Genomic DNA, 14,380 nt, shown 5'->3' on the forward strand with positions numbered 1-14,380 from the left:
CTGAACTATTCCTATGAATGTTTTTCTTTTTCTTTGATCAAATTTCAAATGAATCAACCAACACTAAATACATTTCTTTAGTTAACTCACTATCTCTACCTACAGATATGTTTGTTTGCTTTACAGTACAACAAATATCAAGGATACATGTATGTATATATATATATATATATATATATATATATATATATATGTGTGTGTGTTGGGTGGGGTGTAAAACAGTACATTTCTTTAAACAATAAGATACCAATACTAATCATTTTAAGTTGTCTTGTATAGAATAGAACATTTCTCTAAAGTTATGGTGAATTAGATTTTAATAAATGGCAAAAGATCAGGGTCTAGTTCAAAGAAGCACATTTAGATAAGAAAACATTGTTAATATTGTAAACATTGTTAATATAATATGTCTTTTTAAGGTTCTTTCCAATTTTCCCATGTTGTTATTATTGGAAATTAAACTACAGTTGCATGAGCCAGTGGTTGATTTAGCCAGTCATAGAGATAAATTACAGTAGAGAGCCAATGGTTGGTCTACAGTCAATTATACTCTTTAGGCAGCACTAGAGATTCAAAATGAGGTTTTATATGGATATTTAATATGATGCAGAGCCTTCAGTTTTAAAAAATGGTATAGTTGTTGGATTCTCCATATCCTGCGTCCTTCAGATACTGCTCAATATTGATTGGCTCAGGAACCCGTAGAATGACGCTGTCATTGGCACTCTTCTCTCCTGATTGAAGTTTACGCCTGATGTCAGCCAATGAAGGACGCTCTTGTTCCTTCCACTGACAACAAGCTTTGATAATTGAGTAACTGGAGAGAAAAAGCAGTATTTATGTATTATTCTGAAATTATTATTATAATAAATATGTTTATAATAAGTATATGTCAACAAAATGATTACTTAAACCACATACAGTACGAGTAAAGATAGATAGATAGATAGATAGATAGATAGATAGACTGATAGACTGATAGAAACTCGTTTCAATTAAAAGTCTAGGTGAATTTACAGTGAGTTGGAGCAGTTGTTTGGTTTCTTCAGGGTTTTGGCTCTCTGATGATACTGAAGGAGTTCCTTCACAGGGATTTCTGCAAAAGGGACCTCGCCTGGAACAAAGAAATTACAGAGTAAAAAGGATGAACGGGATGAGCAAAGGTTAAAGGGAGTTTTGTTGTACTCACCAAGAGTCACCATTTCATACAGCAGCAGCCCAAATGACCAACTGGAAAGAAGAGCAAGAGACACCGACATTCAAAGTGAAACAAAATACATTATTAAAATGTGCATTTTCATTTTTAACATGTATATGATTTTACTTACACATCACTTTTTTGCAGTGGCGGGTCTCTTGTCCAATAACTCTGGAGCATGCCACTTCTTTCTTCCAGGATCTTCACGGTAATTTGCACTTTCTGAAGTCCTTGCATATAAATCGTCCAAACCCCAGAGTTTTGCTGTAAATATACTGCTGACCAATACACTGCGAGCCTTAATGTTGCAGTGGAGAAGATCTTTGCTATGGAGATAGTCCTACAGAGAAATAGACAGGAAAGGATATCAAGAAATTAGAAACCATGTTGTCATGCACAGCAGAAGGACCAATATTTCCAATTTTATATAAGTCCAATTTTTGCATGGCCTTATATATATATATATATATATATATATATATATATATATATATATATATAAAGATATTTAGCCACACCATGATTGACCAAGGTGTTTTATATTCTCACATCAATCATTTTATTACTTTTTCATATGTCAAACTGCTTTGAGAAATTTGTCCCTGAGAGAAGTAGAAGAGTGAAAATCATGCTCACCAGGGCAGAAGACACATGTGAGGCCATGGTGAAGATCTTTTTCTCTGTCATCTGACAAATGGTGTCTAGTCCAGCATTATCCTATTTGAAGCACATTAATTTACAAAGTGGTGAGATATCGTTCATTTGAGAGAAATTTGAACAGAAGATACTCAGCAAAAGATGCACATTTCAGTTTCAGACATGCATCTGTAAGGAGTTTTACATTGTGTGACGAGGAGGAGGGTGTGGCCGGCCGTGAGGATACACGCCTGGCACTGAGTTGCCTAATCAGCAGGAGGGAGAAAAGGGAAGAGCCGAGGATGCCAGAGAGAGAGCGCTGGTCTGTGTGTGTTTATATTGCTGTGTTTTCAGTTTGATGTTCCGTTGTGTTTGATTTGTTGTTTGTTACTCCCGCATCCTCATTTGCCGAACTGTTACAGTGGTGCCGAAACCTGAGAAAGGAGGAAGGGCATGCTGTCCGGGAGAACTTGCCACTGCAGTCCGCCGGGAAGCGGAGGAGCTGCTGCCATCTGCCAGGAGAAGGAGGAGCCATTGTCGTCCGCCAGGGGATGGAGGAGTCACTGACATACGGCAGGATTCAGAGGAGCCACTGCCATCTGCTAGGGGATGAGGACTCGCTGCCGTCCAACAGGAGGCGGATGAACTGTTGCCATCTACCAGGGGATGGAGGACCGGGTGAGCGGCGTGCCTGTCCGGATGGCGCCCCGGCCTAATTCGGAAGGTGGAGGAGTGTGACGAGGAGCAGGGCGTTGCGGGGCTGTGAGGATTCACGCCCAGCGCTGAGGTGCCTAATCAGCAGGAGAGAGATAAGGGAAGAGCTGGGGACGCCAGAGATTAAGAGAGAGAGAGAGAGAGTCACACGTGGTCATTCTGTGTGTGTGTATTTGTTGCTGTGTTTTCAGTTTGATGTTCTGTTTGATTTAAGTTTTGTTGTTTGTTACTCTGATTTCCGCATCCTCCTTTCCCGAACTGTTACACATTGCATGTTAGAAACTTGTAAAATTGTCCATTGTTCAAATTCACATTTAGTCCTCAAGTTGGCAAAAGTAGGATTTTGTATCTAGCCAAATACTATGATGTTAACCACTCATACCCAAGCAGTGAGCACTTTTTTTTTTTTTTTTTAAAGATCCTATGAGTGCAGTTTTTTTCCCTGTATTGATTATTGAAACAGGCAGAATGGGTGGTACATATCAAAGGGTTTGTCTTTTGTAACCCATAATAGCAAATAGACTTTAGTTCTGTTACAGTAATGAATCATGGTTTTCTACTTGCTGGTCAGAGTTGCTGGAGGTATTAGGAGGAGGGACAGTCTCATTCTAGAAAGATTTTAATTTGACAAATTTGTGTGGGGCAAGATGAGTCCTTAGTACTGTATTTTGGTCCATTTTCCTAGAATAGAAAGACTACACATTTTAAATGCATATATCTGATATAAGTTACATTTGTCAACTTTCAGGAGCATGGCTTCAAAGCTAACAGACATGGACTATAAATCACAAAACTCTAATTTCTATTTCATGGCATCTTAAAGTTTTTGTCATGAAAAACTGGGGTGGGAATCTCAGCAAAAGTCTTACATTCTTTGTTTAGGCTAAAATTGAAAATCTATTTATAAACAATGAATTAGTAACTAGTTACAGATGCACTAGTAGACCTCTCTGAACAGCTATGGATAAAGTTGAAGTCAGATGTTTACATGCACCTTAGCCGTACATTTAAAACTCAGTTTTTCACAATTCCTGACATTTAATCGTAGAAAACATTCCCTGTCTTTGGTCAGTTCGGATCGTTACTTTATTTAAAAAATGTGAAATGTCAGAATAATAGTTTATTTCAGCTTTTATTTCTTTTATCACATTCCCAGTGGGTCAGAGGTTTACCTACACTTTGTTTGCATTTGGTAGCATTGCCTTTAAATTGATTAACTTGGGTCAAACGTTTTGGGAAGTCTTCCACAAGCTTCTCACAAGAAGTTGCTGGAATTTTGGCCCATTCCTCCTGACAGAACTGGTGTAACGGAGTCAGTTTTGTAGGTCTTCTTGCTCGCACATGCTTTTTTCAGTTCTAGCCACAAATCAGATTTAGGTCAGGGCTTTGTGATGGACACTCCAATACCTTGACTTTGTTGTCTCCAATTGACTCCAATTCACCTATCAGAAGCTAATTGGCTAATTACCTAAAGGCTTGACATAATTTTCTGGAATTTTCCAAACTGCTTAAAGGCACAGTTAACTTGTGCCTTTAAGCAGTTAAGTGTATGTAAACTTCTGACCCACTGAAATTGTGATATAGTCAATTAAAAGTGAAACAATCTATCTTTAAACAATTGTTGGAAAAATTACATGTGTCATGCAGGAAGCAGATGTTGTAAATGACTTGGCAAAACTATAAAAAAAGAGTTTTAATGACTTAGAGACTTTAAATTACTAAGTGTATGTAAACTTCTGACTCCAACTGTATAAGGTGAATGCTTTAAAATATAATTAAAGCTTTAAATCTCTCACCTGCCTACACATCCACAGGAATCCGAGCAAATCTCGGTTCTCCATCTCTTCAACAACGGTAATGAGAGGAGCACGCAGTGATACAACTCCCAGAAGCTCCAGTAAGAAGGGGTGGGGCCCCAACTGAGAAAGGAAGGCTGCAAAGCCCAGGAAAGACTGACTTTCCCTGTTACCAACTGAATCTGAGTGTTATGAGAGAAAAAATGCAACACAAAGAAGGAGAGAGAGTGAAACTGGAATTTAAGATCAGATTATTTTCAGGTTAAACTATAATGAGTATATCATAAACTGCTCTGGCACCTTGAAGTACACGCAGCACCACATTTCTGTTCTCCATACGAGCCCTATATAGTGAGACAGAGGAGTCTGACTTCAAAGAGTATGATGCTGGGAGAGGAGACACCCTGTTAAAATTCTCTGGAAGTCGCTGGCGTGGGAGTTCCTTGGGCTTTGTGAAGGCTGAAGCTGTGGCCCCAAAAGAGCCTCGCCCATCTGGGAAGGCCACATTGTTGGCACTGAAGGAGGTGCGGTCAGACCTGTATTGTTTGCGGACTGGTGACGAAGGGGTGAATGTCATGTAAGATATGGTGTCCAGTGCTATGCGCTCACCTTCCAGAGGATTCAGACCCAGAGGAGCTACAGAAAGTGGATGAGAGATTGCTTAGGTGGATATGTTGAGGAGAGAGAGAAGACAAAAGGGACAAACAACTGGCATAAAGGCAATACGATAAAAAAGAAAGCAATTATTAGTCAGGAAGAATGAAGAGGAAGAGGAACAGGATTCTGTTACAAATCAAATGTCATGTACGTTTACTTTCATTAATATATGAGCCACGCAATTCTGTGCAAACAGTCGCAACATGTGGGGCAGTGGTGAGCTGAAAAACATTATAATTTTTTCACACACCTTTGCAAAGATACAGTACAAGCACTGTAGTTTAAATTTGAAATGCTTGAAACACTATAGCAAACATTTAATCCCTGTGTGGACAGACTTTATTCTTTATAGTGTTAGGAAATGTATGTAGATGTGTATGTCATATGCAATTAGGAATACATTTAATTCATGTTTGGGAAAGTCCCAAAAAAATTTCTAAAGGTTTTTTGCAATTATTCAAAATTCCAGTATCCTTTAAAATATAGTATTTGATTACCAAATTCAGCATTTAAATGTAATTAACTATATACGGTACATACTGTGTACCCACACTCACCATCAACGCCTTGTAAGTTTCTCCTAGTCCTAGTTGCTCGTATGGAGCTGGGTTGCAGACGATCTACTTTCTCGGGACAGAATTTCAGCAACAGCAGAAACACCAACATGACAAAGAAACTCATCAAAAACAGCACTGGGACAATGATCACTTCCTGTTCATACACACGGATCTCTGAGGGAGCAGATCACATGTTGACAAGGAATGTGAATAAATAGAAATGTCAGGTGATTAAATGTCAAGGAACTGTTCTTGAAGTTTCCGTATGTTCATATTTTATGAGTACAAATACAGTGATGTGATAAAGTTATGAGGTGTGTCAAATCAAGATAATAATTTTTGATCTATTAACCCAAATATACACAAAACGGAAGTGCTGCATTTCCCTGGTACCATCTGCTACATTAAATAGCTGATTATTGGAGTTGGGTGAAGGGAAATTACAATAAAATCAAACAGTTAAACATTTGAATAATTATAATCTATAAAAGTCATGCAATTGATAGCTGTATGAATAGTTATGAATAATAATTTTGTTCGGTTATATTTCTTCAGTCAAATTCTTAGGTCCCCAGCCCTCATTAAATGAGACCACAGAGCTACAGATCAAGCTATCAGACCATTACATTTACATTAAGTTTAAGCTAAATTGGTTAATATTTCCCTTTTTTATTTTATTTTATCTAATGGGCATGATCTACTCACCACATAATGTGTCTCCACTGGCACATCTAGAATATGCAGAACTGACAGAGGATGCCATCCTGCAATAAAACAACATGTGAATTTAAATATACGGAGTGACAGAGTGAAATATGGCAAGTAATTCGAACTGTATTCACATTTGGCACTCTAAAAAGTAGTACAGCAAAAGTGAGAGTAACCCTGATCTGGAGCAGGGTGTCATAAACCTGGGTTAAAAGCAGTGGAAATCCCTTTCAAAATGACAAGTATGAAATGTTCCTTAGCCCAGGGTTAAAAGTGGCCTTAACCCGAGATTAAGCTTAGAGTGAAAAGCCTAAAAATGTTTTAAAAAGGGAGTCAATTTACACTCATGTTCTGTATAAAGAATCATCATGTCCTAAAATATACTAACCCCACCATTTGTTTAATTCAGGTGGAAATTTCTTTTCTTTCCTTTTTAATGCCATGCCAGCTTTTGTAGCTATATTCATGGCGAGAGCCATTTTAGTTATTCAAGAGTAAAACAAAAAAAGGTGTTTAAGAATTTTTTTTAAAAACCTTAAAACTAAATTTGCTTTACTTGGTTAAAAACCATTTAAAAAGTGTCAACAGAATAATACAGGTTCCTCAAGTGCGTAGAAGCGTTACAATCTAGTAAGACATGTTTAATGGATAGTGGGTTCTGACAGGATGGGCACGTTGGTGAATTTTCTCCAGATAGTAAAAATTGGTGTGTGAGCTTCACGTGTCCTATTCGGCATCGAGCGTAAGTGACTTGATCCCAACGATTATTAAAGGAAATACATGTCTTCTCCCAACAACAGGATTTATTTCCCATGATTTGGAATTACTTATCATTAAAAAGGATTTCTGTGGAACAGTCTCAATGAACGTCAGTGCTAGAAATAAAGCATTTGCCTCTGCAGTAACAACTGAACTTTGGTCAGGGATGCATATGCCTTGACACAGTTGACTTGTTGCAAAGGCTGTTGCCACTTGATTTCCAGATTTGGATCCATCTGTGTATATAGGGAAATGTTGTGGGAACTGCTCTTCTATCCAGGAATTGTTGGTAATACTCATTCGGATGAGTTTTTGTTTTCTCATTAAATCCAGATGGATTTTGAGATCCCAAGGGGGGATTTCGCAAAAATGTGTCTGCTCCAGAATGTTTAAATCCACTTTCAGATTCTCCAGATGGGTTTTTATATGTAGTCCAAACGGAAGAATGTGACTTGGTTTTCTTTCATATTGTAAACTGCTGGATTTTCTTTATTTGTTTTCAGTTTGGTTGCATATTGTAGGGCCAGCTTTAGGTGTCTGATTTCCAAGGAAGGTTCATTGCCTTCCACATGTAAACTCTGAATTTGTGATGTTCTATATGCTCCTAAGGCCAGTCGAATATTTTGGTGGTGAACAGTATCAAAAGTCGTTTATATGATCTCCTGGCTGATCCATAAATTATGCTTCCATAGTCCAGCTTTAAGCGAATCAAGGTTCTGTACAGATTCATAAGAGTTGAACTGTCTGCTCCCCATTTGGTTTTGGATAAAACCTTTAAAACTGTATTGCTTTAAAAAATGTGTTTTTCAATAAGGGATAAAAGACAGCTTAAGAAAGTTGATACCAAGTAATTTGTTCTCTTTAATGACTTTGATGGGGACTCTGTCCATAAACAACTCTGGTTCATTGTGCAAATGAAAGGAGCTTACAGAAATGCATACAGACAGTTTTTGTTTGTTAGAACTTGAGTTGACCAGGAGTGCATTTTGTTTACCTTCAGTTGGATTTTTCACTTGATAGTATGCATGTACTTGCTTCTGTAGCAAATGCATATATTATCTACATATAAACTACAATGAACATCAGAACCAATGACTTTCGCAATGCTGTCTATTTTATTACTAAAGAGAGTTACTAATAGAATACCTTGAGATACACTAAGTTCTTGTTTATGTATATCTTTACTATAAAAAGTCTGTTCGATAAAACATTTTCTATGGATATTGGCAAGTGACCTCATAAATTCATTCGATACAGATCCTTTAAAATGCCATGTTTCCACGTCGTGCCATAGGCTTTCTCCAGATCAAAGAACAACGCTACAGCATGCTCTTTTCTAATGAAAGCATCACGAATATAGCTTTCAAGAAAAACACGATGATCTGTAGTGCTTCGGCCATTCCTGAAACCACATTGGGCATTTGTGACAGGGCGGAGGGCGGGGACAGGTCCTGATTTTACACACCTGGTCCCTTATCAGCCTAATCAAGCCTCCGAGAGGGATAAAGGCCGACTGCGTATGGTGGTGCGACAGAGAGAGAACGTTTAGGGGCAGCTGTCTGTTCTATGTGTGTGTTTGTGTCTTTTGGTTTATTTCTTCATTAAAATATTATTTATATTGTCAAGCCGGTTCTCTCCTCCTCCTTTCCCTTAACCCCCTTTACAGAGTCCAAATGAGAGAGATGCACAGTGCCACGGATCTCCAGCAAATTATGCATCAGGGATACAGGGATGATATACTCAAGCAAACTGAGCAACAATCTGCTCAATTTACTTGACTGACACTTAGCCAACGCCTACTGGGAGTCTGAGAAATATTTGATGTTCTGTTATCCTACATAGAGCAGTCCCATGGCAAGTCTTGACCAGCTGATTGATTGGATCCAACCTCCCGCCTAGGTGAAGTAGGAGCTAAAGTACCGTATTGAAATAATGGAGTCCGCAGCAAACCGAATTTCTCAGGGACTAGGATCTCTTCCTCCAATGACACGGGTCGCAACTCATGGCAAACGAGTCAGCTCTTGTCCTATTTCTTTTTATAGTAAAGAGGTAAAAAAGGCAACTATTAAACTCAGGGTTCTTATAGAGTGGTGGAAAAACCTTTGTAGCTGTGACCCTAGCAAGGGGTGCTTGAGGGTTGTTCTCTCTTGCCCAAGGAGTAGAACTTAGCACTGCAGAGGGAAGGAGCACGCCACTGTTCCTTAAAGGTGGAAATGACATCATACTAATGCTCTAAGACATGTTTTGTTACATTCAATCATCTTCTGAGGATCTCTTGTAATTGTAATAGGGGACAACATGCTGATATCTGGGTCAGTGTAACATGATCATCATTTCTAATCCATAAAAAATGCTTTGCACAATTGAGACTAAAGCAGACACATGTTTCTCACCATCAGTGTTCACTCTAGGAAAAGCGAGAAGGATTTTTTTCTCTGTAATAAACACTGACAGGATAACAGGGAAACTACAATTTTTTTTAAGTAAAATGTTTGCACATATTGTAACAACTGTACAGTATATAGAATACTCTGCGAGAATATTATGAGAGGTCCTCATTTGTCACAACAGTGAACACACCAAGTCTTATGGTTTCTAAATGTGATCAATAAATAAACTTCAATTGGTTCAAAATGCAGCAGCCAGAGTGCTAACAAGAACCAAGAAATATGATCATATTAGCCCCATTTTATCATCGTTACATTGGCTACCTATTCAATTCCGTATTAATTTTAAAATTCTGTTAACTACGTACAAAGCTTTGAATGGTCTAGCTCCGCAGTACTTAAGTGATCTTCTACCACGCTATATTCCAACACGTTCATTAAGATCGCAAAATTCTGGCCTGTTAATAGTTCCTAGAATATCAAAATCCACAAAAGGAGGAAGATCCTTTTCATATTTGGCTCCTAAACTATGGAATAGTCTCCCAAACACTGTTCGAGATGCAGACACACTCTCTCAGTTTAAGTCTAGACTCAAGACTCATCTATTTAGCCAGGCATACACCTAATTTATCCTCCAACCCACAATTAGGCTGCTTTAGTTGGGTCTGCCGGAACCAGAAACCAGAAACAGTGATCATGATCTCTAAGTCTGCAATAAATTTAATGGCATCCATGCTTACATCTTTTTATTTGTTTCCCTGTCTCAACCTCGGGACTCCTATCCTGAGGTCACCAGAACCGGCTGGATCCAGCTCCATTCCTGCTTCGCGTTGGACTCCACTGCTACGTGTTGCTGAATGATGATGACTAAATTCAGCTGCTGCCAGCCAAACATCACTTCAATCTATTATGATGGACTTCAGAGGATGAACTGATGCCAACTCCAACCTGCATCACCTCGGTCTATTGATGACTACGATCTTTAAATGGAATGCATAGACTAACTATTGCCAACAAAAGCCTTCATCAGCCAATTAACAAGGACAATTGCATCTGTGAACTTCTGCAATTAATCAAGATGGACTTCAAAGACTGTGGTCATTAATCTTACAGTTCAAACACAATCGATGTTTAAACACTGAGCCTTAACCCTTACTTAGTTGAATCATTTTAAACCATGATTTTAACTATACACAAGTAATATTTACATTAAATTCATAATGTTAGCCAGAGGGGAACTGGCCCCCACAGTGAGTCTGGTTTCTCCCAAGGTTATTTTTCTCCATTAATCTACATCTTATGGAGTTTTGTGTTCCTTGCCACAGTCGCCTACAGCTTGCTCACTGGGGTTATTAATACAATTATCATTTAATTATTTTTAAACACGATTAAGAATCGTATTTTATCTAAATTGCACAATGATGATTCATCGACTTTATAGACATAACAGTTTTATCGTCTGTTAATGCTGATCTTCTGTAAAGCAGAATGTGTGATGTGAAAGGCGCTAAACAAATAAACTTGACTTGACTTAAATGTCAGTACAACATGGCACATTTGCCATGGTTTTTGTGTGTTCAGGCTGTAATTGTAATCTTTGATGTTTATAGCTGTGTTATCATCGTTACAAAAGTGAGCATTAAAAAGCAAACGGATTTAAAGTTTAGCCTCATTTCTGACTCATACTCAGAACAGCTAAGGTCTCCTTTGTTTGGATTATGATGCTCAACCTGTCTCTCTACATTTTTCATCATCAAAGACATGGAGTCTACACAATGACACGTCACACAGACATATAGGTACACTTTAAAATCTACTGAGGGAATTGGCAGAATTATAGTATAGAAGTATCTTTATGTCGTTAGTGTTTAAAAATAAAATTAATTACATTTTCCTAATTTGTCGTTGCAATATCATTGCTTACATCTTTATCTATAGCTTACCCATTTCTTTTCTATTTTGATGTGATTTTCAATTGCTTTGGCAATGTCTGTCATCATTTAGTGCACTTACCAATCTTAACAAGTTCTTAATTATTCAAACACAACTGACTTAAGCTTATTCCATACATATATAGGCCTGCCTCTTAAACACAAACATCATTTCATGTCCCCCTAATCTATAAGCACTGTGGTGATTTTGAATGCAGGTCTCTATTAGCCTACCTGCTGGACTTTGCAGTTGTAAGTGAAGTGTTGTTAAGTTTTTCCTTTAGCGGCAGATTGCCTTATTCAGGTTGTTCTCCATGATGGAAATAATATTCAATTGTGAACTACTTCATTCTTTCTTTAGCAATGTATTCCAGTGTCATAGGTCTTTCCTGTTAGTCTCTAAATTTGAAATTAGTGCGCTGTTCACCACTTCTTCCTTTCTAGAGTATTTTTGGGTGATTCACTTTTGTTAGTAACTTTGCTCCACCTTTGTCACCTGTGCTTCACGCCCTCCTTTCCTCTAGTCATAAAAAGCATTTTCTCACCATAATGACACTGATAGTGTTTATGATAGTAACTGAGTCCTATGCTATGCCTCCATTTCACTGCATAGCATTCCAGTTCTGTTCTGTTCTTTCCTTGATTCATTTAATTCTCATTGAACGTGGGCTTGGTAGGCTGAGGCCCCCACTCTCTTCTCCCCTGGAACATAAAGAAAGGGAATGATTGGACAATGCATAGTCTGTCACTGAGATTTTAATTTCTTTATTTTCTGCATGGCTGCATGTATTAAAGAAAAAATTATCAAATAAGTGTGCACATCCAAACCCCAAGCTCAGGTGCAGCACAACAAATATATATGAACGTCAAAAAAGAAGGTAGATGTGTGCACACTGAAATTAAAGCTCCAAACTTTTATTCCATCGAAGCAACTGCTTTGAACTGCTTTCAGGCCTGCTTTGTTAAACATTGCTTGGTTGTAATAAAAGTTTGGATCTTTAATTTCAGTGTGCGGACATCTACCTTCTTTTTTGACATGCATATATTAAAGCACATATAACATCAGACTAACAAATAAAAGAAGTGCAATCTCCATATTTACCAATGCAGTGAGCCATGAGAACCAAAAAAGGGCTCTGCCTTTCCGTTCACATGAGACACAGTGGGTGGAAAACCAAAGGCCTTCAAAAAAAAGGAAAAACAGTGCAAAGACATTTTATTTTATTTTTGCCAATAAGACATCTTGGTGAGAAAGACAAAGAATCCCAAGATTTTCATAAAAGCACTGAAGCTATTGTCAATTGCTTCCTGGGTTACACTCTTCAGCTTGTCTTTGATTGGCTGAGATTTATCAAGGTGTAATAATTCCCCTACTTCTGTGGCTAAGAGACCTGCCTTTATTCCTCACTGTGCCCACAACAGAAATGCACAACATTGAACAAACTAAAACTAACCTCTGTTTATTGTGTGCACTAAACTGTTGAAGCTTTGCATAGATGTCAGTCTCCACCTTGTGGCTGAAACATATAAAGAGATGTCATTATGTATATAATTGTATGGAGCAATAAATGAAAATGAGCATGCAAAATACAAAACATTTTTTTTATAGTATATAGATTGCGCCTGAGACCTTTTAATGTAAACAGTAACTGTTATATAAGGGTCACCTCAGTGAGTGAGGCATCCTGGGTAATTGTCCTGATCAGTGCTCCAGATTCTTTTCCAAAGCCCTCTAGACACTTCCTCCACCAGCACGTCTCCATTTCTTTCTTTCTCTGCCACGGCGGTAACAAAATATATATATATATATATATATATATATATATATATATATATATATAACCATTTATTCAGAATGGTGCCAAAAACAAAAAACATCCAGTGAGGGGCAGTTATGTGGACGGAAATGCATTGTTGATGATCTTAAATCATCCTAAAGAGAAACAGAACCATTTAAATACCTTTCTCAAACATGGCCTCAGCAACGTTTGCAGGAGGAGACAAAGGGACTCCAAAGTATTCAGACAGCCATCTTTGATCCTTGGTCATGTACAGAAATGTATTGGGGACCAAAACAGTGAGCCTATACATAGAAGAAACTTGATCAGGTTTTATATATTTTTGTGAGTTGTACAAAAATAATGTAAGATGTCAAATACTGTTGACAAATATTATTATATTAGTTTTCACATTACTATTATTATCAGGAGAGCCTATTTCACATTAAGTACACATACATGTATTAAATAATTATAAGATGAGATATGCCTGAAATATGACTAAAACTGTTAATAATTAGTGAATGTGAATAGCTTTTTTTCCACATTACCTGGAGCATGCATGCATGACTCCTAAATATGCAATTTGAGGTCGATGTTCCAAACATTTCTGTAGCAACCTCACTGACATGTAACTTACTAACATTGACAAATACGGCATTAGCAACAACTGCAATGAGCACTACTAGCAAACAATCTGCAAAAATATACTATGCACCTCAAATCCCAGCCAGGAATAAGGAGAGACGACATCATAGAACAATTCCACCACCTTCCTGGAGCTGGACATCTGTGAATGTAAATGCACCATATATAAACAAATGTATTAGATTAATGTAATTTAAATAAATAGGCACAGTTTACCCTTGCCATCACTGTCTCACTGTACTTTTATTCCCAAGGCAGAGAAAAACTGTCTAGATGCAGTGCAACTAGTGAAACAGAATGCAGGTGTCTCGAGACGCAGTATGTTGTAACTTGACATGACGTTCAATAAATGGGTTCGGCGTGAACGGCCTCTAACACACGAAGAAAAAGCCAGAAACAGACATATCTGTGAGATACTCATAGCATGGGAATGTATTAAATTAATATTTCACCCAAAAATGAAGATTATCTCATAATTTACTCACTCTCTAACCTGCCATTCTTTCAAAGGATCTGGCAATCCAGTTGAACGTTTCAGAGTCAATGGATTTGATTTGAATAACTGAGTCAGTTCATTTTTGGGCTTGAGGCGATTAATTTCTGAGCTCCTC

At 37.8% G+C, this 14,380-nt stretch overlaps 1 protein-coding gene and 1 pseudogene across 1 annotated transcript; both read right to left on the reverse strand.

Moving 5' to 3' along the window:
- Positions 1-219: 219 nt before the first annotated feature.
- On the reverse strand, positions 220-6,321 carry LOC127658319 (tyrosine-protein kinase STYK1-like). Its single transcript, XM_052147549.1, is given in 10 exon segments — positions 220-817; positions 1,018-1,114; positions 1,190-1,230; positions 1,329-1,342; positions 1,344-1,538; positions 1,835-1,915; positions 4,345-4,526; positions 4,645-4,980; positions 5,559-5,732; positions 6,264-6,321. Coding segments are annotated over 10 exon segments (1,374 nt in total). The 3' UTR covers positions 220-621.
- A 6,243-nt stretch (positions 6,322-12,564) lies between these two features.
- Positions 12,565-13,911, reverse strand: LOC127657670 (glutathione S-transferase kappa 1-like; annotated as a pseudogene).
- Between the last annotated feature and the right edge of the window lie 469 nt (positions 13,912-14,380).

The sequence above is a fragment of the Xyrauchen texanus genome, chromosome 17 (assembly GCF_025860055.1).
Source record: "Xyrauchen texanus isolate HMW12.3.18 chromosome 17, RBS_HiC_50CHRs, whole genome shotgun sequence".
NCBI lineage: Eukaryota > Metazoa > Chordata > Actinopteri > Cypriniformes > Catostomidae > Xyrauchen > Xyrauchen texanus.